The sequence below is a fragment of the Bufo bufo genome, chromosome 1 (assembly GCF_905171765.1).
Source record: "Bufo bufo chromosome 1, aBufBuf1.1, whole genome shotgun sequence".
Taxonomy (NCBI): domain Eukaryota; kingdom Metazoa; phylum Chordata; class Amphibia; order Anura; family Bufonidae; genus Bufo; species Bufo bufo.
This window is the reverse complement of record NC_053389.1, coordinates 160,200,943-160,228,659: the sequence shown is the minus strand read 5'-3', so window position 1 is coordinate 160,228,659 and position 27,717 is coordinate 160,200,943. Positions and strand designations below refer to the sequence as shown.

The window sequence follows — 27,717 nt, the reverse complement described above, 5'->3', positions numbered from 1 at the left end:
GATCCGCAAAAACCACAGATGACGTCCGTGTGCATTTTGTGATTTGCGGAACGGAACAGCTGGCCCCTGATAGAACAGTACTATCCTTGTCCTTAATGCGGACAATAATAGGACATGTTCTATTTTTTTGCGGAACGGAAATACGGACATACGGAAAGCACACAGAGTAATTTCAGTTTTTTTGCGCACCCATTGAAATGAATTGTTCCGTATACGGTCCGCAAAAAAAAAAATTAATGGACACGGAAAGAAAATACGTTCGTGTTCCTGAGGCCTAATAGATTGTGTCTTTCAATTCATGATTTCAAGATTTCTGCTTGCTCTCAGTGAACAGACATTCAAGGGCTGATACCTATTTTAGTCCGCATCCGATCCGCATTTTTTGTGGGTCTGATGCGGACCCATTCACTTCATTGGGGCCGAAAAACTGTGTACGATCCGTGTGTCTGTTCCGCGGCACCCACAAAAAAATAGAGCACGTCCCATTCTTGTCTTTATTTCGACCAAGGATACGACTGTTCTATTATGGGCTGGACATTCTGTTCCGCAAACAGCGAAAATGGCTATGTCCGTATCAATGAGCCCTAAAGCATAGTATAAGCACTAGTTTTCAGGAAGGTTTCCATTTACCAACAGCAAGTAGAAATCTTGAAAGTCTATTGGAAAATTGCACAGCACATAAAATATTCCCAGTCGCTGTATGCCTTATACTGTTACTGTCATTGTAACTGATATGATATCTCTTTCAGCACCCGTATCCAACAGAGGATGAGAAACGGCAGATCGCTGCCCAGACAAACCTTACACTATTGCAAGTCAACAACTGGTAGGTGTCCCGCGCAGCCAACCTCCATGCAGATTCTAGTTTTATTCAGTGCAAAGACCTAAAAACCCATAAACACTGACGAGAGCAGCCACAGGGGAGAGTTCAGACATAGAGACAGAAATCTGCAGCAAAATCCAGACATGTTACATGCTGATTGGGTGAAATCTGTGGGAACTTCACAGCATGGGTTACGGTACCGCAACTCCGCTACAGCAAAACCCACTACATGTGAAGGAAGTCTTGCAAATCCCTCTGACATGTGCCTTTACTGTATTTTTTTGAGTTTTGGTTTAGATTCTGCACCAAAAATCTGCAACGTGACCTCAAGGCTTTCAGCTCCACATGATTCGATGTCTTGCTGCAGTGGGGAAAGTGCATGTGAACATCCCAGACCAGATGGTGAAGAATTCATATAGTGTTACATAGAAGATCTCTTGGAAGATCACAGCGCCCCCTTTAGGCTACAGGAGCAATGAGTTTGTGAACATTTAGTGCAGAATAAGTGCATGGAGTTCTGGCCGTTTCAGTTTTTGCCTTAGGCAGCTGAAATGCTAGGTGCACCCCTGGTGCCACCAGCTTATGCGACTGGAGTAACAGCACCGCACTTTGGCTTCACTGAATGTTTGTGTTTTTGAAGCTTCTAGCAGCTAATGAAAACCAGTCCAAATAAGTTCTGTTTACACAGTGTAGGGTTTGTTACAGTGTATCACCCTGAACGTTATCAGCCCAGACTCCTGAAGACAGAATCATGAGATACCAATTCTGAAGCATCATTTCTCATAACTCTGTGTTGTGCCGTTATTTGTTATTCTGCCTAAAAAAGTATGAATAAATGAACAGCTGGGTGTTACCGTTCTCCTTGTCAATACCCAGTTGTCAATTTAGCAAAATTTCTAGGAGGAATAATGGAGGAACAGCACAACACAGAGTTATGAGGATAGATACTCCAGAATTATTAGCTCACATATTTACTAAAACAGGCAGGGTAGGAGATGTGACAAGTGCTCCTTAGCACAACCTCAGAAATCTTGAAAATATTAAAGAGTTGAAACCAAATTTAGGAAAGTGCTGAACTTTTCATCATACAATTTGCACTCGCCCTTTGTCATTGTAGAAGGCTTTTGACAATGTATACTGGAATCTTGTCTATTTTCTGTCTTTATGCTCCCTCTAGTGGACAATGTTATGATTACCAGCTTTATTTTTCTAAAAGATATGGACACCTTTGTAAAAAAAAATTAAAAAAAATTACACAAATTTATTTTGTGGAGAAAATAATTTCTCCAATCGGTTGTGTTTATTTATTTTTTCGTCCTTGCTCTCCAGCCTAATGTGCTTCCTATGCACAGCAGGCTGCTCTCAGTGAGTTCAGAGAATCTGTCATCTACCTCCTGTGTCTCCCTCTCCTTTCTGCCCCCCCCCCCCCTTCAGGATGGCAGAGCGGCAGAGTGTTAGCTGTAACATACAGCTGACAATATGCTTGAAATAACTGTTTAACCCCTTCCATGCCGCGGGCTTTAGAGACCGCTGTCTGGAAGGGGCTAACATCGGGCCGCTGCTCTGCCCTGGCAGCAGCCCGATGCTTGAAGGGTTAATGCCCCCCCTTCTTTATAGATGGGCGAATGGTGGCGATGGCCCCCCCACCTCCCCCCAGTTCAGGATGGCAGAGCGCATGCAACACCCCCCCCTTTCAAGATGCAGAACACGCCGCACCCCCACCCCCCTTTCAAGATGGAGAGCGTGCAGCACCCCCCACCTTTCAGGATGGCAGAGCAGCATCGGGGCAGAGTGTTAGCTGTAATGTACAGCTCACACTCTGCTTGAAACGTCCGACATCAGTGCTGGCACCGAAGGCGGCCGTTTAACCCCTTCCATGCCGTGGTCCTTAGAGACCGTTGTATGGAGGGGCTAACCATTGGGCCACTGCTCTGCTGTGGCAACAGCCCGATGCGTGAAGGGTAAACTGAGGGAGGGAGCTCCCAGCCCCATCGGGCCGCTCCACTGTGGCAGTGTCCCGATGGATATACGGCTTGCCGTGTTATATCTTAGGCTACTAGCGTTTCAGCAAAATCGCTTCCGTTACTGATAATACAACCATCTGCATCCGTTATGAACGGATCCAGTTGTATTATCTTTAACATGGCCAAGATGGATCCGTCATGAACTCCATTGAAAGTCAAAGGGGGGCGGATCCGTTTACTATTGTGGAAGAGAAAACGTCCCCATTGAGTTTCATTGTGGGTCATGACGGATCCGTCTTGCTCCGCATCTCAGGAGGGAAAGCAAACCGTAGCATGCTGCTCTCCGGTATGAGAACAGAACGGAATGCATTTTGGAGCATTCCGTTCTGTTCCGTTACGTTTGGTCCGCATTGACAATGAATGGGGACAAAACGGAAGCATTTTTTTTGGTATTTAGACCCTATGATGGATCTCAATACGGGAAAACATTCTCGCTAGTGTGAAAGTAGCCTAAGCCTGATCAGGCTCCGTGTGCTGTCCGCATCCGTTGCTCTGTTCCATGGTCCCGCAAAAAAAATATAATATGTTCTATTCTTGTCCGCGGATCCGTGTTTTGCGGATCCGCGATTTGCGGACCGCAAAGCACACAGAGGTCGTGTGCATGTAGCCTTAGGCCTCTTGCACACGACTGTATTTTCATTCCGTTTCCGTTCCGTTTTTTTTGCGGACTGTATACGGAACCATTCATTTCAATGGGTCCCCAAAAAAAGTGTACTGCAGTGTATTGTAAGCCATCAGACCCACTGGATCTTCAGGAACCAAGTGGGTCTGGGTCCAAAAAAAATGTTAAAAAAATGTGAAAAAAGTAAATAAAATAAAATAAAAAAAACTTTAAAAAAAAACTTTATTATATCCACACATAATTGGTTAAAAATGTAAAAAAAAATAAAAAATACTAAACCTGCTTAGTATCGCCGCGTCTGTAAGGACCTGATCTATAAAAGGATCATGTTACTTTTACCTCACGGTGAACACCATAAAAAAAAAAAGAAAGAAAAACTATGATGGAATTGCAATTTTGCCCACCGCACTTCCCAAAAAATGGTATAAAAAGTGATCAAAAAAGTCGTATGTACCCAAAATTAGCACCAATCAAACCGTGATCTCATCCCGTAAAACATGTGAAGCAAAGCTGATACCAGTAAACAAACAAGTGCAATTTTTTTATGTGCTGCATTACAGTAAGATATGGGGTTATTGATTTTTAGTGCACAAAGGTGTCCATAGCCTTTAACCCTTTTGGAACACAGTCTAATTTTATTTTTTCAATTTCATTTTTTCCTTCCTTGCCTTCTAAGAACCATCATTTTTTTTCATTTTCTGTGGCTGTGCAGGACAAGTTTTTTTTTTTTTTTAATGGCACTGTTTATTTTACCATACCTTGTTTTGGAAAAGGGGAAAAAAATTCTTGTGGGGTGAAAAAGGCAATTCTGCCAAAGATTTTTGGATTTTGTTTTTGCGACATTCACTGTGTGCTAAATGACTCAACAACCTTATTCTACATGTCAGTACGATTACAGAGATACTAAAGTTTATATTTTGTTATTTTACTTTTAATATAAGCAAAAAAAACTTTAAAAAAAAAAGTTTTTTTTTACATTACAGTGTTCACTGCGCAGAAAAAAATATTTTAGTATTTTAAAATAGTTTGGGCATTTTGGGATGTTGCGATACCAATTATATTTATTGTTATATGTAAAATAATGAAGGGGGGGTGTTTTGAATTTTTTGATTTTTCTTGTTTTTATATTTTTTTAACTTTTTTTTAAACATTTTTTCCACTTACTATTTTAAGCTTGAATACTTGAACATCTATTTGCGTCTCCCATAGACTGGAATGATTTACCATTGCAGTCTATGGGAGATTCCCAATGTTCCTATGGAACATCGCTGTGATAAGCCTGGTAGCTTCTAGGAGGCTTGAGGTTACTACAGGGACTGAACAGCTCCCTCGATATCCGCTCTAGGGAGCTGTTGGGGCCCTGATAACACAGCCCTTCTGGGAAAGCTTCCTCACATGCTGTGGTCACAATTGACCGTAGCATCTGAGGGGTCAAATGACCAGGATTGGCATCATTGCTGATCCCAGTCATCGAGACCTGATGCCGGCTGTATTGTACAGCTGACATCTGCCGCGTATAGGGCTGGCTCAGCAAGTGAGCGCACTCCATACACTTCCCACTGCACCACAACATAACTGTACGTAATGGTGCGCGTAAGGGTTAAAGGGTTTGTCCAAGATTCCTTTCTGCCTACTCTTCACTGCTTGGTCCTGGCTTTCTGGGTCCACTGTTGTCTTCACTGTACTTCAGTCTTTGCACATAAATCTCAGGGTTATATGCGCTGCTGCAACCAATAACTTGCCACAGTGGTGACATGTCCCCACCTCACTGCAGTCACATGTAGCTTGAGGGACACATCACTGCTGCAGCCAGTTATTGGCTATAGATGCCCATATCACCCTGCCCATTTAAAAAGTTTACATGTGCAGACTAAAATGCAGTAAAGACAGCGGTTGACCCAGAACTGAGCAGTTGGGAGCAGTTAAAGTAGTTCTCTGCCTTTTTCTTACTGATAATTAGTGTTCGGTCTGAAGTATAGGAACACTTCGATTCAGAATTGTCTCGCTCTTTGTGGTAATTAAATCAGTGTTACCTAAAATGGTGGCTGCACATGTTACGAAGTGAAACTAAGTGTAGAGAAGACAAGATCACCCATAATGCCGTGCAGCCAGCCAATCCGTAGATAGCAATTCCCTGTGATGTCACAGCCCTATAAAACCCTCATCCCACGCGGTCTCCTCCATTGTCCTGTGAGCGGAGCATAGGGAGAGATGTGGCAAGTGCTCATGCTCTAGGGACAGTGCCGCTGAAAACGATTCATAGAAGAATATTGGAGAGGGACAGTGCAGGGAGATTTATTCAGCGTCAGTTTTATTTATTCCTACATTTACTTATTCATACATCAGCCGAAAACTAAGATATGTAATTCAATAGCAATAACATGGAAGACTTAATTATTCCGGTGGCAGCGTGCCAACAAATACCATCCAGTCTGCACCCCTTAGGGGGGTTAGGTCTTAATAGTGACCATCCTCATCTTTTGCTGGCTTTACTTCTTTGAAATCGTGTCTTGGAAAAGTCAGCGAGATACAGAGAGAGGAGGAGCTGGATGTTCCTGATGACATATTCTCATCGATATTAGATGATGTGGAAAAGGAGGAAAAGCAGATGGCAGAAGGGCTCCCACCTGTAGGGCAGGAGAGCGCTGGGCTTGGAGAAGTGGGTATGCCAGAGCTGATTAATATTCTGTGTTTACTGTCAAATAACCTGCAGGAGATTGCAGGCAAGAACAGCAATAATATGCATATTGTGTCCCCACCTACCCAGCCAAACCCCATACCAGCCCCAGCCCCTGTTTAAAGGTGCTGCACAGCCAATAACAGTGAAAAAGGACTATACAGTGCGGTCTTTATTATTAAATGAAAGGCAGCTGCTGGCTAATTAGCCACACAGTTGTTCACCACAGCATGGCTGCAACCTGCTGGCAGCATGACCGCTCCATGTGGCCATACCCTAAGGCAGAGCGTCCTGGGTATACGCCGATCAAATGCTAATGACCTATCCAAAGATTAGATCATAGTAAGAAAAAGGCTGATAACCTCTTTAAGTATTCCTCCCTTCACGGGTGAGGCAAGTGTGGGAGGGTTGGGATTTTAAATAGAAGGGAATCCTGGAGAATCCCTTTAAGGGCTTATTCAAATGACTGTTTCCTTGTGCTGACCCTTTCTAAAAAAAAAAAAGACAGCACACGGACATATACAAGTCAATGGGGCTATTCACACATCCATTTTTATTTTTTTGATAGATTAATGTACCCTATCCATGAAACTCACTGCATGCACTATTCTGGCCTGTTTTTGTGGATGAGACTCACCCATTCATGTTTGGAAGTGAGAAAAACAGAGTGGACACAGAAGCCACCTGTGCAGTTTTTCACAGATCCATTTTTAGTGGTTGAAAAATTGGGCACAGTCATGAGAATAAGCCCTAATGCTGATTTTTCCCATGTACTATAAACATAATTCCTGACGCTATGGACTTATTCTCCTTTGCATTGTAGGTTCATAAATGCCAGGCGGCGCATCCTGCAACCAATGTTAGATGCCAGTAATCCTGACCCAGCACCAAAAGCAAAGAAGATAAAGTCACAGCATCGGCCAACCCAGCGGTTCTGGCCCAACTCAATTGCAGCCGGAGTCTTACAGCAACAAGGCATGTTACCTGGGACCAACCCTGATGGTGAGTGGTGGTGGAGTCAAAAGGTGCAGAATGCTGAGGAGAATCTCTGAAATGACATATTTAATTCATGGACCTAATGGCTTAAAGGTCCACATTTAATGTAAAAAAAAATGAAATCAGACATCATATAGTACATGACAATCTATTTCCAACAAAGCTAGAACCAGCCCTGTACCTCACATGGATCTGGAGACCTACCTGTTCATTGCTCCCAGTGCTCTGCTAGATTCCCTTCAGGCTCAGGCGGTGTGTCCTTACTGCTGCAGTTCTCCCTATCACAGCTCAGGGGTGTATCCCTTCTCAGAAGGCATCTCCGTTCTGTTTAGCTCTCTTTAGCTGTCAGCTTCTATAAGAAGATCCAGCTGGTGGCAATTGAAGGATGGAACAGAGCATGTGCGACCTGCTTATTAGGCTCAGTAGGTGGGCATGCACATTACTATACAGATCGAACATTAGGGGACAAATAAAATAGAGGTAAAGAAATAATAAAGTAAAGGGAATATCTCACAACTGGAACATTTTTTGCAACACATTTGCAGGCAAATGGCACAAGATCCTCAGTCTTCAAATGGCTGAAGGTTTTGGTCTGCATTAAACCTAGATCTTATTTTCCCAAAATGGGACTAGAAAAAGTAAAGTCTTGGCAAACACTCAAAATACAGGTGAATGTGTCCAGAAGTGGAACAGATGCCATAGCAGGGTCAATGCAAAACAAGAGGAGGAGGAACAGCTCAGTGATATGCCTGTTAGGCCTAGTTCACACGAACGTTTTTTTTGCGAGTGAACGGGCCGTTTTTTTGTGTTCCGTATACGGTCCGTATACGGAACCATTCATTTCAATGGTTCCGCAAAAAAAACGGAATGTGTTCCGTATGCATTCCGTTTTCGTATTTCCGTTTTTCCGTTCCGTTGAAAGATAGAGCTTGTCCTATATTTGGCCGTAAATCACGGGTCGTGGCTCCATTCAAGTCAATGGGTCCGCAAAAAAAACGGAACACATACGGAAATGCATCCGTATGTCTTCCGTTTCCGTTTCGTTTTTTCTGAACCATCTATTGAAAATGTCATGGCCAGCCCAATTTTTTCTATGTAATTACTGTATACTGTACATGGCATACGGAAAAACGGAACGGAAAAACGGAAAGGAAACGGAAACACAACGGAACTCAAAAACGGAACAACGGATCCGTGAAAAACGGACCGCAAAAAACAATAAAAGCCATACGGTCGTGTGAACTAGGCCTTAGGGTACGTTCACATCTGCAGCATGCTTGATTTGGCACAAATGCCGGCAGGGCAAAAACCTTTGTATGCAATGGTTTTTTTATCAAGGCATCAGAGATCATTTTAGCTGAGCAGCCTATAATTTGCTGCACTACTCTATATGTTTTTAACTCTCCAATCATTTTTTTAGTCAAAGTATGTTCTTCATCAGAACAATATCTGGAATGTCCCATTTCCCCCAGTATTTCAGAAGAAAATGCACTATAACCAACATGTGCAATATTTGCCAACCTCCTACCTTAAATAAGGGCCAAAATTGACACCTGTTATTCCACAGAATAAATGACTTCACCTGTTTAACTCCTCACTGCTATTATTTGAGCACATCCCTTTCAATTAATGATTCAATTTCTTGAGTCTGTTTTTTTCTATTACTGTCCTAACACTTACAAGTAAATTATTTGCTATGTAGAAATATCACTTCTACCAAAAAAAGTGATTTATCAGGTAATGATGTTGGACTGCTATTTTTGAACACTACTGTACATCCTCCAGAGGCTGATGATATGTTTCTCTTGGATGTAACTCATCACAGAAGGATCAGAGCACTCTTCATCTAATTATTCAGTGGCTATAGTCAAAGAATGAACATTTCCAGATGAAGTCAGCACTGGATAGGAAACAGTGAAAATTAGATAACTGTATTCCCCCATAATGCATAGTTTCACCTCCCATCACTTTCAGCTCCATATCTCATAGCTTACTCAATAAGATTTGGAGATGTGATAGGAGAAAGAACATCATAGAATGAGATTTTAACAATATTTGGCTTTGCTATGTGGAGATGATCTATGATCAGAGTCTGGCAGACCTTCACCCATCTTTTAGGGTATGTACAGATTTACAGAAAGTCGTGGCATATAAGGGTGTATTTACCTGTGGTAGGTGAAACAATTTCTGCCATTCAGAACAGGACAGTTGCAGAAATGACTGCATCAAGTTTGACGTATGTGACTATTTCCCTAGACAAGTTGCTAATCAGAAAATCTGCAAAATGTTCTAAAATGTGTAATTTGTGGAAGCTTTTCAGTGCAGTGGATCTCACTGAAAATTCATAGCAAAATCTACACCTGTTACATGCAAATTTTGCCGCAGATTTCACCTTGAGACATTGTAGGGGGTAACTCCAAAGGGAAAATCTGCAGCATTTCTGCATGTTTTTTCACTACACGAGAATGCTGTTTTCAAGACCCTATCCATATATTGGAAAATCACTACGTTTTACTTATCCTTATGTCCAGCTTCCACGTACCAGTAGAGGACATCTGCAGTATCTTTACATTTCTTTAAGGACACGTTACTTAGTTGCATTGTGTATAATTTGTGCCGTTCTGCCGTTTTTCAGGTTCTTTGAACATGGACAGCCTGCAGTCTTTATCTTCGGACCCTCTGTCCATGCAGCAGGCCATGATGAATGCACATGATGACTCGCTGGATGGAACAGAAGAAGAGGACGAAGAAGAGGAGATGGAAGAAGATGAACTGGAGGAGGACAGTGAAGATCTCCAGACAACAAATGTCAGTGACCTGGGCTTAGAACAAAGTGACTCCCTGGAGTAGTAAACTGGTGACCTGAACACACACACAGCCGCAATAGAACTGATACAACCTCAGCCTGGGCTTAATATTTGTAATGGCCACTGGTTTACCTGTCTCTGAATGACTTAAGCCCACAGCCTGCACTTGCTCGGAGTAGTGTCTGCCCTCTGCACATTTTGGTGGACCAGAACCAGCCATGATGAGACTTCACCTCTCCACTCCCATAAACACTAAGGACATATAAACTGAGACTTCTGTAAAATACAATTTCTTGTACCGTTCTTCAGACACATGGATGTAAACAGTCTTCTCCCTCCGGGCCCCGGTCTGGTGGCAGCCGCTCCCTGCCCCCGGCTGTTATTTAAGTGACGGACACATGTTTACAGAGCCACGTGTTGTGGCCAAATTTGTTTCCTGTTTTGTTTGTTTTTTTAAAGAACTGAACACGTTTTTAGGTCAAGCTTTTTTTTCTGTATTATTGAGACTGAATGCTAATGAAATATTTCCCCTCTCTCCCCCCTGGAAGTCATCTGTATCTATAGATATGCTGGACAGCCACACGTGTATCTATATGTACATGGATAAAACTTCTCATCTCCTGGACAAGACAAATATGAAACATTTGTGTGTAAATTCTGGGACCGCACTTCCCCCACAATCTCTCAGATAACAGACTATTATCAGACTCATCTATTTTGGCAAGTAAACTGTTTTATGAAATTTCCATATAAACAGAGTATGACAATTATAAAGCTGCCTGTGGCTTCACATTATGCCTTCATATTCTGTACAGCAGACGGGAATGAAGGACAGTCAGGACTGGTCATGGGTACAGCTATGGTGGAGGAGAGACTCAGATGAAGGCCTTCCATGCAGCTTGCACTATACCTGCAATATTCTACACAAAATGTTGTAAAAAGAAATCAGTTTAGCTGAGCGAGTGGTAACATCCATTAGGGCTGATAGTTGTGGGTGTGTGAGGCTGGGTCAGTGTTGGGTGCGTTTATACTAAGGTGTAGAAACTCCATCAAGCACTAACCAGCCATACCTCTATGAGAGAGCAAAACTATGAATTCAGTTATTGCCCACCACATTAGACTAAGGTCGTCAGAATCCAATGACCCTCTAATCTGTATGGGCAAAAACAAAAGACAGAGTTAGTTGGCACATCCATGGTATGTGTCGCCACGGCTGAAAATACAAAATGCAATAATCCAACACAATGCAATAGCACTTAGCAAACACATAACATATAAACTAATGCTATATTAACTATATAAAATGAATATGAGGTACTTAGCAAATATATTTAGATCAAAATAATTTGTGCCCATCCACCACAGCAAGGTGACTTCTTATGGACGGAAACCTACTCTATATGATACCTTCTTTATGCCAACTGCTCTCCTTGAATTCATCTGATGCCATCTGGCACAAGGAGAGGTATCCTATAGAGTAGGTTGAATACAGCCAGGTCCATAAATATTGGGACATCGACACAATTCTAACATTTCTGGCTCTATACACCACCACAATGGATTTGAAATGAAACGAACAAGATGTGCTTTAAGTACAGACTGTCAGCTTTAATTTGAGGGTATTTACATCCAAATCAGGTGAACGGTGTAGGAATTACAACAGTTTGCATATGTGCCTCCCACTTGTTAAGGAACCAAAAGTAATGGGACAATTGGCTTCTCAGCTGTTCCATGGCCAGGTGTGTGTTATTCCCTCATTATCCCAATTACAATGAGCAGATAAAAGGTCCAGAGTTCATTTCAAGTGTGCTATTTGCATTTGGAATCTGTTGCTGTCAACTCTCAAGATGAGATCCAAAGGGCTGTCACTATCAGTGAAGCAAGCCATCATTAGGCTAAATAAAAAATAAATAAAAAAACATCAGAGAGATACCAAAAACATTAGGCGTGGCCAAAACAACTGTTTGGAACATTCTTAAAGCGAACCTTTCACCAGGATTTCACTTAATAAACTATTACCAGTACCTTATAGATTATCCTCATTCTGTTTCAATGCATTCTTGTGACGCTTTCCTGGGATGTATATTCATGAAAAAAACAACTTATAAAGTCCTTGTCTTCAGCTCCTGAAGTCACGCTAGAAGTCAAGGGGGTAGCCCTTCCCTCACTCCGGGCTGTAACTCCCCTGCCCTAAACCCTCCTCTAGGTAGTGTAACTGACACCCGGCTCAGTCGCCGGGACCGCGCTTGTACAGGCGGCGCATGCTCCGTCAGACTCAAGGGCGATCCTGTAACTGAATCGCGCGTGAGGAAGAGAAGACAGGCAGGCATCGGGGACGGCGCATGCGCGATTCAGTTACAGGATCGCGCTTGAGTCCGACGGCGCATGCGGATGAAACCCAGCGTCTGGTGATGTCTATGCGTCCCAGACTTCAGGCTGTAATTGACTGCAAAGGATTTGCAACCAAGTATTAAAATTTGGATGTCAATACCCTCAAATTAAAGCTGACAGTCTGCAGTTAAAGCACATCTTGCTCGTTTCATTTCAAATCAATTGTGGTGGTGTATAAAGCAAAAAAAATTAGAATTGTGCTGATGTCCCAATATTTATGGACCTGACTATATATATATATGTGAAGCCTGCTCTACCCGAATTCATTTGTAGCCATTTGGAACAAGGAGAGGTATCATATAGTAGAGTGCCTATCCAAAAGAAGTCACCTTGCAACGGTGGATGGGCACAAATGATTTTGATCAAAAGTACGTCATATTCATTTTATATAGTTAATATACAATTAGTTTATATATTCTGTGTTTGCAGAGTGCTGTTGCATTGTGTTTTCATGTTAATTTGTATGGAGTTGCCCTAACGCTCCCCCAACCATGGAGGGAAAGAAGGGTTGGGTATTATGGATTTCAATATGACTGATCCTTTGTTTTCAAAGGAGATAAGCCACTGCCAGAGGTGTCTGGCTGCGGCTTATAACCTACTGAGAACTCATGCACATTTGGCCAAACCCATCGGGAGGAACAGCTGTGGGCAGAACTTGGGTTTGGCTGATAGCATGGTGTATGGCTACCTTTAATCCACGCTGAAAAGCAGTGATCCAGCTGATGGGAAACTACAAAAGCCAGTGGCTGCTGGTAGCTGTGATTTCCTAACAGCTGGGGAGCCACAGGTTAGATACCTCCGCTGAAAAGCAAAAAGAAAAAGTCTTGTAGGACACACTGAAAGAGAGCTTTCTACTAGGGCAATTAGGAAAACTACCTAAAACAACCTCTCACCCCTATGGAAAATAGTAGCCTGGAGTCCACACACGTGCAGACATCCAGGCCAAGGTTAGAAGAAGATGAAAGTTCTAGAAGGAATAACCTCTATGTGTATTGCGGGTAGCTTACACACCAGCAGATTGCACAGCATTTCTCAAATCCAATGCTAAAGGATCCCCAATATGTTATGTTTTTTACTCTGGAATAGAGGACCCTTGACTCCCTTTTGAGAGCAGGCTTTTTATTTAGAGATCAGAGATTAAGAAACCCAGAGTCAATCATAGGTATTCGGAAAATAATTGTATATGTAGGTTCCCATCCATATCTCCCAGTAATGACAGAAAACACAGCGAACATTCACTACATGAGGTTTATTTCATATCATCTAATACATGGCAAGACACTTTCTAACACACTACAATGTACAGAGACCTCCACGTGTCAGATATCGCCCCCTCCTGTCTGGAGATGATAAATCAGAGAAGGGTAGTACTTCCGGGGACACTCATCGGGTACAGGGACCCACCATTAAAGCTATTTGTTGGCAAAGAAATCAACTGCTACACACGACCCAGAATCCCTCAACATGTTACATAAACAAGTGAATATCTCCATAGTATAATGAGAGGAAAAAAACTGCTGATGTGGCCAAAATAAGTAGTAGGTACAAGGAGCAGACACCCAAAAACACTGTTACAGGTAAATGCCCTGAAGGTCTTGGCAGCGAGTGGCCACTTACAATACTACAGATGAGTTATATCACAAGGGATCCAATGTGGATCCATTATCTGCTGCACCATGCTGCCATCATTCCTCCACCTCACAGAGTAAGGTACTGGTAGTAATTCATCACCTTTACTAGTACATAGAATTACACATCTGTACATAGCAAAACGATTGCCCAAAATTCCACTTTATCTTGATCATGAAGTAGGTAGAGTTCTACCACAAGGCATCTGACTGCTACTGATTGCCAGCAGGGGGCAGAAATCTTGGTAGAAAACTAACCAAAAAGTTCATGGGTAACACAATATATCCATGTTTCTCTGAGAACACTGTGGTTAAATTGATGAGAAAGCAATAGGTAATAATCAATACCGGGCTGTAATTCTGATTAATTCAATGCAAATTTAAATGTTATGTCATGCAGTCCTGATGTGACACAAATGTTCTCCCTGATCCGCCATCTTGATGGCGCATGTTAGGTTGGGCAGAGCACTGAAGAGAGAAAAAACAAAGATAATTTCGTACAAATGCAATCATCAGACAATTCTCTGTGCCAGAATTACAAGTGGTCACCTATTAGACGGCTCAAGCATATTTGTCCTAGGGTGGGATGTGATGGGGAGCGGCTTATGTGATGCACATGCTTAGCCATCAATGGTCAGAACAGGTATAAATGTGTGGCAGGGCTGGATTTATTATATAATTACACTTCACTTTTGTATATTTGAGGCATTTGACCCAGTTTCCTGGGCCATCCATAGTTAAAGGGGTTATCCGAGTTATGGGAAAAAAAATAAAACCTAACAAAATTAATCAGGATATACATATACATTAGTCAAACTTGATTTTTTGAAAAAAGAACGATCCTTACACCTTTTCCAGGTTCTGTTATTGCTGTGTTTACATGCAGCAGTAACAACAATGACTCATCTCTCCCTCATGAATATTTGTAGGAGGGGTTGATTTCAAAAGAAAACCCTCCACCCCGACCCCCCCAATATAATAAATGGGGATGGAGTGGCAGCACGGTGGGACATATGTACTAGCGGCAGGGCCAGTCCGGCAAGGTGACAGGCTATTCAACTGCTGTAACAGCCTGCCGATAATATAAAAGTATCATAAGCCAGTGTTTCACAACCAGTGTTCCTCCAGCTGTTGCAAAACTACAACTCCCAGCATGCCTGGACAGGCATGCTAGGAGTTGTAGTTTTGAAAAGCTGTAGGCACAACGGTTGGGAAACAATGCCATAAGCTATATTAGATTCATATACCTATATCTTGATAGAGATATAGGATTTATATATTAGCTAATAAACTTTTGAATAAACACCTATTTCTGTTGTAGCTGATATAACCTTATTATACATTATTTACTTTTTTCTTCAAGTGGGCGGTCTTCACTGGAACGGAGCAGCCAGCCATACAAGTGCCGAATGAAGAGCTGCGGCAGTGGTGAGGATCGCGCATATGCGATCAGCTATTAGCCGCAGGGAGGAACTTGGAGGGAGCCGCGGCACAAGTGAGGATCGCGCATGCGCGATCAGCTATTAGCCGCAGTTAGAAAGTTGGAGGTAGCCGCGGCACAAGTGAGGATCGCGCATGTGCGATCAACTCACAGCCGCACGGACTGTAATGCAGAGAGGTGGGGGCGTGGCCGAGGCTGATGACGTTCCGTTGACATGGCTTAGTCACTCCGACAAGCAGAGAGCTCCATGTCAACGGAACGTCACAGCTGATGACGTGGGCGGTCACATGACTGTTTAGTGTAGTAGAGAAACGGCACAAGATAGGTACAGCAAGTGATTTAGGAAAACTAAGGTATAAGAGAAATAAAGCCATAAAGATAAGGTTAAGTTAACTGGGATAACCCCTTTAAGTGTATGAATTTGAGGGTCACATAGATAAATATATTTTAATGGCATCATGAACAGAATGGAAAGCAATGTCCCGAGACAGGTATTGTCACCCAGTGGTTTAATTTCAAGAGGACCTGTTACTAGAAGAAGAGAGGACGACAGCGCTACATACACACATGTAAGTACCAATACACAAAGGTGCTTAGCAAGAGTACAATATATAGCAGGGGTAGCCAGCTGCCGAATGTGAGCTGTCCAGATCCCTGCTAACCTGACCAACAGGGGATCTCAGTGCTCTTTAAAGCGATTCTACTGGAATGATTTAAAATGGCCTCAAGAAACCGGTCCTAAAATATGAGCAGGACTGTTTGACTCCACTTGCAGTGCCACCTAGTGGGATGAGGTGGCAGGTAGACACTTTTCACTACACTGCTCTACAATAGATGTTAATGATACGATCCTGCCTACCATATGCCATCATGGCTGAGCAGCCTGACAGTAACGCTCACCAATGTGTAGTATATGCAAGAGCTGCACGCCTCACTCCCCTAGAACGCTCTACAAGTGGAGGCAACAGCCCTGCTCACAGTGCAGCCAAAAAGCTACTGGCAGAAAGGAGCTATGCTAATCTTAGAAATGTGTGGATCTGGCACCTTGTTTTAGTAGAGATGTGGGGTTCATATTAGAATTGGGTGCATGAGGGAGCCGAGATGAAGAAAAGGGAGAGAAAGAGACAGAGCGGGGCACTGGCCCAGTGGGAATGAGTCACTGTAGCAGGCAAGGACCACCTACCACAGTGCTAATGGTGCTTTCCCATTTTGTCTGTGCCTATTTTTGTCTCTGCCGAGCACAAGTAATATTACAAAAAATGTGGGTTTAATAAAATTAAGGCACATGAGGTTACTAATTTCATATCTCAGTGTGGAAAAAAAAGAGCTGCAAATGTAATAAACTACTCAATTCCCCGCTGATCCAGTGCAGATGCTCTGGCGGGTCCCTGGCAGTCTTTGTTTACAAGCCGTCGGCACATGACTGCTGGAGCCAGTCACTGGACTCGGCTGACACATGCTATACTAACTGCATCACTGCCCAACCGCACATTACAGTAATACTAGGAGCCTCATATTAGGAATCCCTTAGAACTCATTTTATTGTTTGTTTGTGTTCAGCTTGAACCTTCACTTGATGGCACATCCAGGTATAAGTGGACCTTTACTAGTTGTGGACTAGGCTTGAGCGAATCGACCTTCGGATCATAGATCCGAAGTTGATTCGTTCAAATACTTTGATTTTAATGCTGTTTTTGTACAGCATTAAAATATATCAGTGGAGCCAAAGTTAATTTCAACCGAAGTCACGCAAGACATTAATTAATTACTACTGTATTCATATCTGCATATTGAAAAACTATTTAAAATGGTAATCTTAGGCAATTATCAGAAATGTCCAGTTCATTCCCAATAATTGCCTGACACTTTGGTCCATTTAAAAGAACCTTATGCTCCGGATAAGTGATCAGTTTCAGATCAGTGGGTGTCGGACACCTGCAAACCCACCAATCAGCTATTTGCAGCAGCTAATGGAAACATTGGACAGAGTAGCTGGAAGCCGTAAGCTGTGTCCACTGCGCAGTGAGTGGGATCTGAACTGTAGTATCCCAGAACAGCCACATCACAGTAGACAAAGCCTTCTGCTTCCCTATCAATCTCACATCCATGACCGATTATCCAGAGTATAAGTCATCAAAATAATCTAAAAGGTGGAATACCTCTTTAAAGGAGTTAACCTGGCTTTTAACATTGAAGGCCTTAGGATAGGATATCAATATTAGATTAGGAGGGATCCCATTATTGTCAGTCCTTGCCAGTCAGCTGTTTGAACTGGAAATCAATTAATGGGACAAAACTGCAATATCAAGCACAGCCACTAAGAAAGGTACAGCGTTGTGCAGTATGGATCAGTGGAAAAAATTATAAGGAAGTAGTGGTCCTGAAAATGCTGCAGCCCCTTCAAACAGCATAATGGCACGGGTGTTGAGAGTCAGGCCCCAGCTTTCTAATATTAATGGTCTGCCGCCCCTGTGCACTGGGGAAATCTCGCGCAGTTCAGTATTCAGCGCAGGCACGGTGAGGGAAAGATGCTCGCCGGCTGCCAGCTTCCTCACCACACCTGCGCCGAACTGAACGGCGCAAGATTTCCACAGCGCACAGGGGCGGCAAGAGGATGCGAACGCTGCCTGGCCCTGTCAATCAAGACTTGGAGGGCGTGTAATGAGGTGGGAGAACGGAGCCTCTAGGAGCAGGAACAACGCCCCCTCTGCTCCTAGAGGCTAATTTGCATACTATAAAAGTAAGAATTCTGCAGTAACGGGGACATGAATAATCACAAAAATAGCATAGTTAGGTGCAGCTGACATTAGCACATAGCTAATGTCAGCCAGTTTAATAGTGAAAATTCTAGTGACAGAAACCCTTTAATACCTGAGATGGAGCGCGGATATTTCTTTTTACTGGGTGGTGTTCCCCTATACAGGGAACAACTATAGAGGAAGCGTTTGATGGTGTTGTCTACTTTCAGCTAACTTCTAATGGGACGCTCTCCATGATGAGTCACAAAGCATTTGACCATGGACACCACCGGCTCTTTAGAGAGCTGCTCAATGTAGCCTATCTTCAAACTAAGACCCTAAATATTTTCTTACTATAGACAATGCTATACACACTTACAGGGCATATTGGAGAATTTTACCTTTTAAAATGTAGTCCGTTAATAGCATAGGGACCTTCTCACTGTCTTCTTTCATAGCAAACAATACTGCAGGAACGGAAAGCACAATATCAGCCCAAGTACAGGAAAAAAAAAAATTTAGTAATCGTCTGCAGCAACTGTTTTACAATACTACCGTATTACATATATAGCAAGTTAATAAGGAGCAGGCTCGAACCACCAATGAAGTTCTGTTTATATCATGCTAAAGGGTATGCTAACAAGCACAAAAGAATAAGGGCGGGTTCACATCGGCGTTACGAATACCGTTATTGCTTTCTGTTATGACGGAAAATAACGGAATTCGTAAGACAGAATTCAAAACAGAATTGACAGGACTTTGTTTTCCGTCCTGAATTCCATCTTATAAATTCCGTTATAAAGGAAAACAATAACGGAATTTATAACGCTAATGTGCAAAAAAAGAAAAAAACAGGCTTCATAAAACTATACAAATATTAAAGTGGTTGTCCAAGTGTTTAATAGTGATGACCTATCCTCAGGCCAGATCAGTATGTGATCGGTGGGGGGCTCGACATGCAGTATCCCACCAATCAACTGTTTAAAGAGGCTGTTGCTCTCCAGCTGTGCTTGGTATTGTAGCTCAGCCCCATTCACTTGAATGGGACTAAGCTGCGACTAAGCCATGTGAGCGATGAACATGACGTCCCTGGCCTAGGAAGAAGCCGATCAGATGCTGATGAGCTGTCCTGACGATAGGTCATCAGTATGAAACACTGAGACAACCTCTTTAAGTATAATAGATAGGCATAAGCACACTTAAAGTGCACCTGAACTTTCAAAAAACCTTTGATATTTCATAGTGGTCTGGATCCGAGCACAAGCATCATCTGACACACATGTGCACCAATGAATATAAAATTCTCATGCACATTATTAAATCCACTTCTTTTTACTTTTGTGTCTGTATTACATATATACAGTCGTGGCCAAAAGTTTTGAGAATTACATAAATATTGGAAATTGGAAAAGTTGCTGCTTAAGTTTTTATAATAGCAATTTGCATATACTCCAGAATGTTATGAAGAGTGATCAGATGAATTGCATAGTCCTTCTTTGCCATGAAAATTAACTTAATCCCAAAAAAAACTTTCCACTGCATTTCATTGCTGTCATTAAAGGACCTGCTGAGATCATTTCAGTAATCGTCTTGTTAACTCAGGTGAGAATGTTGACGAGCACAAGGCTGGAGATCATTATGTCAGGCTGATTGGGTTAAAATGGCAGACTTGACATGTTAAAAAGAGGGTGATGCTTGAAATCATTGTTCTTCCATTGTTAACCATGGTGACCTGCAAAGAAACGCGTGCAGCCATCATTGCGTTGCATAAAAATGGCTTCACAGGCAAGGATATTGTGGCTACTAACATTGCACCTCAATCAACAATTTATAGGATCATCAAGAACTTCAAGGAAAGAGGTTCAATTCTTGTTAAAAAGGCTTCAGGGCGTCCAAGAAAGCCCAGCAAGCGCCAGGATCGTCTCCTAAAGAGGATTCAGCTGCGGGATCGGAGTGCCACCAGTGCAGAGCTTGCTCAGGAATGGCAGCAGGCAGGTGTGAGCGCATCTGCACGCACAGTGAGGCGAAGACTTTTGGAAGATGGCCTGGTGTCAAGAAGGGCAGCAAAGAAGCCACTTCTCTCCAAAAAAAACATCAGGGACAGATTGATCTTCTGCAGAAAGTATGGTGAATGGACTGCTGAGGACTGGGGCAAAGTCATATTCTCCGATGAAGCCTCTTTCCGATTGTTTGGGGCATCTGGAAAAAGGCTTGTCTGGAGAAGAAAAGGTGAGCGCTACCATCAGTCCTGTGTCATGCCAACAGTAAAGCATCCTGAGACCATTCATGTGTGGGGTTACTTCTCATCCAAGGGAGTGGGCTCACTCACAATTTTGCCCAAAAACACAGCCATGAATAAAGAATGGTACCAAAACACCCTCCAACAGCAACTTCTTCCAACAATCCAACAAGAGTTTGGTTAAGAACAATGCATTTTCCAGCACAATGGAGCACCGTGTCATAAGGCAAAAGTGATAACTAAGTGGCTCGGGGACCAAAACGTTGACATTTTGGGTCCATGGCCTGGAAACTCCCCAGATCTTAATCCCATTGAGAACTTGTGGTCAATCCTCATGAGGCGGGTGGACAAACAAAAACCCACTAATTCTGACAAATTACAAGAAGTGATTATGAAAGAATGGGTTGCTATCAGTCAGGAATTGGCCCAGAAGTTGATTGGCCAACACTGCAAATACTCACTCTTTGCATAAATGTCATGTAATTGTCGATAAAAGCCTTTGAAACGTATGAAGTGCGTGTAATTATATTTCACTACATCACAGAAACAACTGAAACAAAGATCTAAAAGCAGTTTAGCAGCAAACTTTGTGAAAACTAATATTTGTGTCATTCTCAAAACTTTTGGCCACGACTGTACATTGCCATGTGTGCATGACTGCTGTTTGTACCCTATATATTAGTTACTTTCAATGTTAAAGGGATATTCCCATCTTCAGTTTTCATACTTACCTTCGTCCAGCGAGACGTTCACTTTCTGGATTCGGCGGTGCTTGAATGATGTCTTCCCCCGGCCAGGCTGCGCTTGGGCAGAAGACTGAGGTTTTTCTCCCGGCCAGGCTGCGCAATGTCCTGAACGTGCACGCCGCCGCGCATGCGCCATGGTGACTTATTCCTGGCCTGTATAGTACAGAGCCGGCGCGCGCGGCAGCATGCGCGTTCAGGACATTGCCCGGCCGGGAGAGAATCTTCATTCTTCTGCGCAGGCGCGGCCCGGCGGGATTCGACAGGAGAGGTGGCCATAACCAGGGGAGACGAAAGACAACAATCAGGTCAGTGGGGACTTATTTTCTCAAAAAGGGTGTGAATTGGGTAATAAAATGTATTTAGATGATCATATGATAATTTTTTTACTCTACTGGAGTCTGATCAATTGATCAACTCCGATAGGGAATTTAGATCAGCTAGGAATCTTTTTAGGAAGTCTTGGTATTCTATTAGACAATGGTGTGGAGTGAAAGGTTCATTAGGATGCACTCCCCTATGGCATAACCAGCACTTTCGGACTTTAGATGAATTAGCTAAGGAACAATTTTGGCAAAAAATGAATTATTTTTTTTTGACACAGGTAGTAAGTAATGGAGATATTATTTCATTTGTAGAATTATCACAGAGAAAAAATCACAGAAATTATTATGGTTTCGGTATTTACAGTTAAGAGCGGCACTTTTGAGTATAAAGGAAAAAAACTGGTTTCATATACACACTTCAGCACAATTTAATGAGTGGATAGGGAACTCGGAACACAAATTGAAGATTTCTCACTTTTATAAAAATTTACTTTTAACTCGATTTGGAGGGGTTTCTTCTGCTGGCCAGAGGACTTGGCAAAATGAGTGCCCAATGATTCATTTGGATGACCAGCAGAAGGCAACTCTGAATTTAAAATCGGTTTCACATAATTTTAATCACGTGGTGGTGCAGTTTAATATTTTACATAGACTTTATGTTACACCTCTCTGGCTTAATAGATGTGGGATTAGGAACGACTCCAACTGCCCTAAGTGCGATGCTCCTGAAGCGGACTATTTGCATATGTTCTGGTCTTGTGCAGAGTTAAAACCCTATTGGGGGGCTGTCCATAAATATACTGAGGGAAAACTGAAGGTGCGGATCCCTTTTTCCCCGGAATGTTGGGTATTGGGTGACCTGGCCAAGGTGAGCTGTCAGCAATACAGAAAAAATCTTTTATTTAAGATAATGTTTTTGGCAAGACTTTTGATAGCACGTTCCTGGTTTTCGCGAAACAGTCCCACTGTGAATACATGGTTAAATCTGGTGAGTACTACTAAGAGATACCAATACACTTTGTATAAACAGAGAAATACTGAGAAAAAATGGATTGGAATCTGGGGAGACTGGATCTTATAGAAGCTTCCTCCGCTCTTCCCCCGTCAACCCCACACCTCGGTCTTAGAACGGAGGGGTGGGGCTGAAGGAAAACGCATCGCAGGGGGGGGGGAGGGGGGTTTCGGGGGTTTAAAGGAAAATATGTTGATATATGATAATAATGATATGTTAGATATAATGGATATTGTTGGATTATCAATAAAGTGTTGTATAAAAAAAAAATTATTTAGAAAAATGATCACTGTCAAATCATTAACAGATTTAACAGTGATCATCGTGATGGGAATACCCCTTTAAGATTCTTTTTCAATCACTATTTTCTACTGTGAAAAAAAATGACAAACATCTAGCAAAACACAACAGCGCTGACCTGCTTCTCTTTCCCTGAATGCACTTTTTACATTATTTTTTACAAAGATAAGTGGCCACTAAGGGGCAGCCTTACTATTTGTCAGCATCTGCAGGTCCTCAACAGTCGGGGGTGTGGCTTTCTTCTCATATGGGATGACTGTATTCAGATACTGCAAGAGATGATCAGAAGACAAACCATCACACAGATCAATGACATCTCCTTATAGGTAATATACATAAAACATTACAGTTTGTAATTTACAATTAAATACTTTTTATGTGACTTCCAGGCTTCTGCCTTACTGCTCTGAGTAGCATATTCACTATTTCACTGCTCCGTCCAACTTACAATTTACTATGTGGCTTTTCAGTCTCAGTAAAAGGTACTGGAAACCTCTAGGACGGATTTCTGGAGCTGGCTAAAGCTGGCAGTGCTAAAGTACTGAGAGTTAATGGTTTTTGCCATAATTGATGGTGCCATTTTGTTTTCTTCCCTTTTTTTTATTTTATAGGAATTGTTCCCAGAACCCCTACAGAAATCTATATTATGGTACAAAAAAATGAAAACTGTTTTTGGCTAAATTTTTTATCTTTAGGTTTCACAAACCCTCAGAAATTCCCCCCCAAAAAACACCATTTAAAACGGTTGAAATTCATGGTGTTTTTAACAAGCATTCTAGGGCTTTTTCACAGAAGCTTTATGTTTTCTGCATTTCTATTCCATCAAAGGAACAGAAAAATGTGACAAAGGATCTGTTAAATGAATTGAATGCACCTTTCTGTCATATTTCCAATCGTTTTCATGGGAAAAAAACACGTAGCTGACAGTCCTTTTTCTCCCATCAAAAATAATGGACACCTGATGGAAATGACACAAATTGAGCATAACTGATGCCCAAAGTAACAGAGTCAAACAAATGGCGACTAAGGGGAAACTGTCATCACATTTGCCATATGTCACTAATGATACAGTGCTGTTGGTGACACCACAGCGAGATCATTGCTGTGTCTTTTAAAGCTCAGTCTCTGCATCTTGATGTAAATCCACTTTGAAAATGTACCTTTCCATATGTAAATGCGGATCATAGAGTCATCGCGGTGTCTTTTTCCACTGCCTGAGTCATGTAGTCACCTCCGCAAGCCCGCACATGTCACTGTGATTGACATCCCGCTGACATGCAGGGGCGTCAGAAATTCTGTGTGCACCATAAATACTCTTTACCATCTCCTCTCACAATAAGCTGACCTGCATACACCAGAGGAGAAGGGTAAGAGTACTTTCAAAGTGGATGTACATCAAAATGCAGAGGCTGAGCTTTAAAAGACACAGCAATGATTTTTCTGGGGTGTTACCTACAGCACCATATCATAAGTTACATATGGAAAATGTCACGACAGGTTCCCTTTAAAGGGGAGGTTTTTCTGTTCCGCTTAAAGCATACCTAATCAGTAATATAATGTGTATACATGAGAATCTGCTTCCTAACCCTCCCTTACTCAGAAGCAGCCCCAGGATCATGGAGGACATTACACAGAGGTACTGACCTGTATGGTTGTGAATAAAGCAGATAGAAAGTTAATATCTCAGCCCATGTAGATCCAGCAAAGTCTGCATGTCTGTGTGTGTCTCATTCAGCTCCTGCTCACTACTCCCCCAACCCCTCTCTTTTTTGCACTTGTGTAATATGATCCCTCTGTGAGCTACTCCCGTACTAGACGGGTTTAAGACATTTATCAAAGTGAAGAGCAATTAGATTAGAGGGGGGAAAGGAGAGATTGGGAAGTGAGACATTTCTCTCATTAGACATATTACTATGTTTCTTGTTGTCAATTGTACTATTTATTTATGCACATTTGTGTAAAAGTGACCATTTAAGGAACAGGAATAAGGGCTCTTTCACACGAGCGGATGCCGTGCCTGGAATCCGCTGCACGAAAGAGTGTCAAGCCCTGCTCCGGACAGCAGAGACACGGAGCATTAACATGATTAATAATGCTCCGTGCTTCTCTGTGATCTTTTTACTACAAAATCACAGTGAGATAAAGTTGTCACCGTGATTTTGTAGTAAAAAGGTCACAGAGAGGCACGGAGCATTATCAATCATGTCTCTGCTGTCTGGAGCCAGGTTTGGCATTCTTTCACGCAGCGGATTACCCGCACGGCATCCGCTCATGTGAAAGAGCTCTAATGGAAAACACAACTCTGATGTGAACGAGTAAACCCATACAGTATGCTGCTACTTGAATGCTATAAAATTAGCTACATTTTGATGCTGCACATTCTCCAATCGAAAAATAAAAACAGCCAGAAATGCACAGCAAAACATAAAGGGGCGAAAGTATTAAAGGGGTTATCCGGGAATTTGACGCTGATGACCTATCCAGAGAATAGATTATCGGCAGGGAACTTACTCCCAGTATTCCGAGCGATCAGCTGTTTGAAGAAGCTGTGCCGAGGCCTCCTCACAGCTTACCCCACGCTATACATCCAGCCCATCCCAGGGTTTTGCCCGCATTAAGCTTCTTCCGGGGCATGACTGGGCTGGATGAATAGTGCTCTGATTTTTATGATCATACATTTCTTTTAAATTACCTTTGTATGATGAATAAAACATATTGCTATCCTCACAGTCTTATACTATATTTCTCCATTTCTTCTAAGGCTACATTCAAACTGTCTGTTTTTCACTACTAGTTTTTCACTGGTGCCATAAAAACAGCCCACTGCAATTCTATAGGGGCTCTTGGGCCATGAAAATGGACAAAACAGGACATTTATTCACGGTCTGTTAAAAAAAACGGATGTGTAAATACACCCATTGACTGAGTGTTTTCTGTCGTGTGAATGTAGCCTAAGTCACATCATTTGAAGATCTGGTTAAACATTTGGTGTGGCATCTCACCGCCTGTGTGTATATGGAGCTGAATTATAAGAAATGTGGGCGTCCTGCACGCTACTGTGAAACAAGAAATAAAATGCTTGTGACTGAAAGAGGAGACCCCTATAAGTCCGGGTAGTGGTGAGAGGCCTAAAAACCCCCGCTGCTTCATTTATCCAAATGTGACTGCCTGGTGACAAGTGCGGTTTTAGTATGAATTTGGGACTGAGTGGACTTGTCCCTTTCGTCTCTGTGTGGCTCCATTTGAGTACACAGATTGTTGCCCGCCGACTTTTTAGTATTACACCACTGAGCACTCACCTGCTTCTCATTCCCTGAATTACCAAATGTTTGTCTGATTCCAGTCTGAAGAATATTGGAGATCCCTTCCATGCTGAAGCGCTGCAGAGGAGCAGAACTTTTATCACAATGTGTACAATGAAGAGGGATATCAGCAGTATGAATTACCATCCACAGAAACTAGATATGTGCATCTTTAGCAGTTGCTGTGCTGTATGTTACTCTAGTAACTTCCCGGACTAATCGGTAAACAAGGGTATACGTCTCAATATTTAGAAAAACACTGTAGGGTGAGGAGCTAAAATAAATTCTTTATTGATAATTAATTAAAATTAGGGGTGATACAAAAATCCTCAATCTCGTCTAACTCAGACAGGTAGTAGAATCAGGTGCTGCAGGATACATGGAGGACTTTGAATAGATAGGTCATATGTATCCAAAAGAACCAAAACAGCTGGGTAAGCAAACCCAGATGAATGAAACACCTCTCCACCACTCTAAACTGATTAAAACAAAACAGTAACCACAAGAAGAACACTTCTACTTGTTATCAATTAGTTATTGGTGCATTGTTCACACTATATACCGTAGATAACCGCGTGCTCGTGGTAAACCTATAGCTTAGGGGTAGTGAAAGGCATGTATCTAAATGCTGCTCAAAGTGGGTAGAAGTATAGCTGCCCACCTTAGGCAACCATCATGTGCTGCGTGTAGTACACGATAAGAGGGCGCAACAAACCTATAATTTATGGTAGCGGAATGCCCTCTTATAGATAAACACTGCCCCTCAGCTATATAGGCTACTTTACAAAAAATACTCAGCTGGCTAAAATCTATACATCAGCATCTAGCTCGACGCGTTTCTTTACTCTAATGATTCATCAGGAGCTTAGCTAAGGTTCGTAGTGACTGACTGCAGAACTGAGAGAAGCGCTGCCCTGTGGCAGCGTGTCCAGCACTAGGATGGCCGTACCGGCCGCCTGAACCGCCTTAGGGTACTTTCACACTAGCGTTATTCTTTTCAGGCATTGAGTTCCGTCCTAGGGGCTCAATACCGGAAAAGAACTGATCATTTTTTCCCATTGAAATAGATTAATGCCCCGAGTGTTCAGGTAAAACAGATCCGGCATTGCGATCTGCGCATGCTCAGACCGCAAAAAATGTAAAAAAAATAAATAAATGCCGGATCCGTTTATCCGGATGACACCAGAGGGACGGAACCGGCATTTCAATGCATTTGTCATACGGATCAGGATCCTGATCCGTCTGACAAATGCCATCAGTTTGCATACGTTTTGACGGATCCGGCAGGCAGTTTCGGCAACAGAACTGCCTTCCGGAATCCTCTGCCGCAAGTGTGAAAGTACCCTTATTTGAAAGAGGGAGCACCGCCCCTAGGTGGAGATCATAGCGGCATGCTGGCCAATCCGGTGGGTAGGGAGCGGAATAAGTCCATGTGTAACCTCTCCCCTCGCCGGCCGGCCGCATCGGATGTACCGCTGATCTACAGTAATGTACAGGGATAATATAAGGCAGACCTTGTACCCACTACTGGGGGAACATACCGGGAAGTAGCCATGCATAACAGCATATACAAAGCCCGGCTAGCACTAGCCATTGAGAATGATGTCTTGAATGGTCCATGACCGACATAGGTGTAAATGCATCTGCA

General features: G+C 42.6%; 2 protein-coding genes across 7 annotated transcripts in view; one reads left to right on the top strand and one right to left on the bottom strand.

The window, feature by feature from the left end:
• The window catches only part of PKNOX2 (PBX/knotted 1 homeobox 2), a 394,029-nt gene extending 383,312 nt beyond the window's left edge, over positions 1 to 10,717 (top strand). For all 4 annotated transcript variants that reach the window (XM_040431114.1, XM_040431111.1, XM_040431113.1 and 1 more), the window contains 3 exons: positions 750 to 826; positions 6,970 to 7,148; positions 9,778 to 10,717. In XM_040431114.1, coding sequence (XP_040287048.1) covers positions 750 to 826; positions 6,970 to 7,148; positions 9,778 to 9,992 — 471 coding nt within the window. In that variant the 3' untranslated portion in view covers positions 9,993 to 10,717. The remainder of the gene's footprint in view (positions 1 to 749; positions 827 to 6,969; positions 7,149 to 9,777) is intronic.
• Positions 10,718 to 13,574: 2,857 nt separating this feature from the next.
• FEZ1 (fasciculation and elongation protein zeta 1) overlaps positions 13,575 to 27,717 on the bottom strand; it is a 70,351-nt gene continuing 56,208 nt past the window's right edge. For all 3 annotated transcript variants that reach the window (XM_040431108.1, XM_040431109.1, XM_040431110.1), the window contains 4 exons: positions 26,067 to 26,147; positions 22,961 to 23,036; positions 18,549 to 18,614; positions 13,575 to 14,436 (listed from right to left, as the gene is read on the bottom strand). In XM_040431108.1, coding sequence (XP_040287042.1) covers positions 14,420 to 14,436; positions 18,549 to 18,614; positions 22,961 to 23,036; positions 26,067 to 26,147 — 240 coding nt within the window. In that variant the 3' untranslated portion in view covers positions 13,575 to 14,419. The remainder of the gene's footprint in view (positions 14,437 to 18,548; positions 18,615 to 22,960; positions 23,037 to 26,066; positions 26,148 to 27,717) is intronic.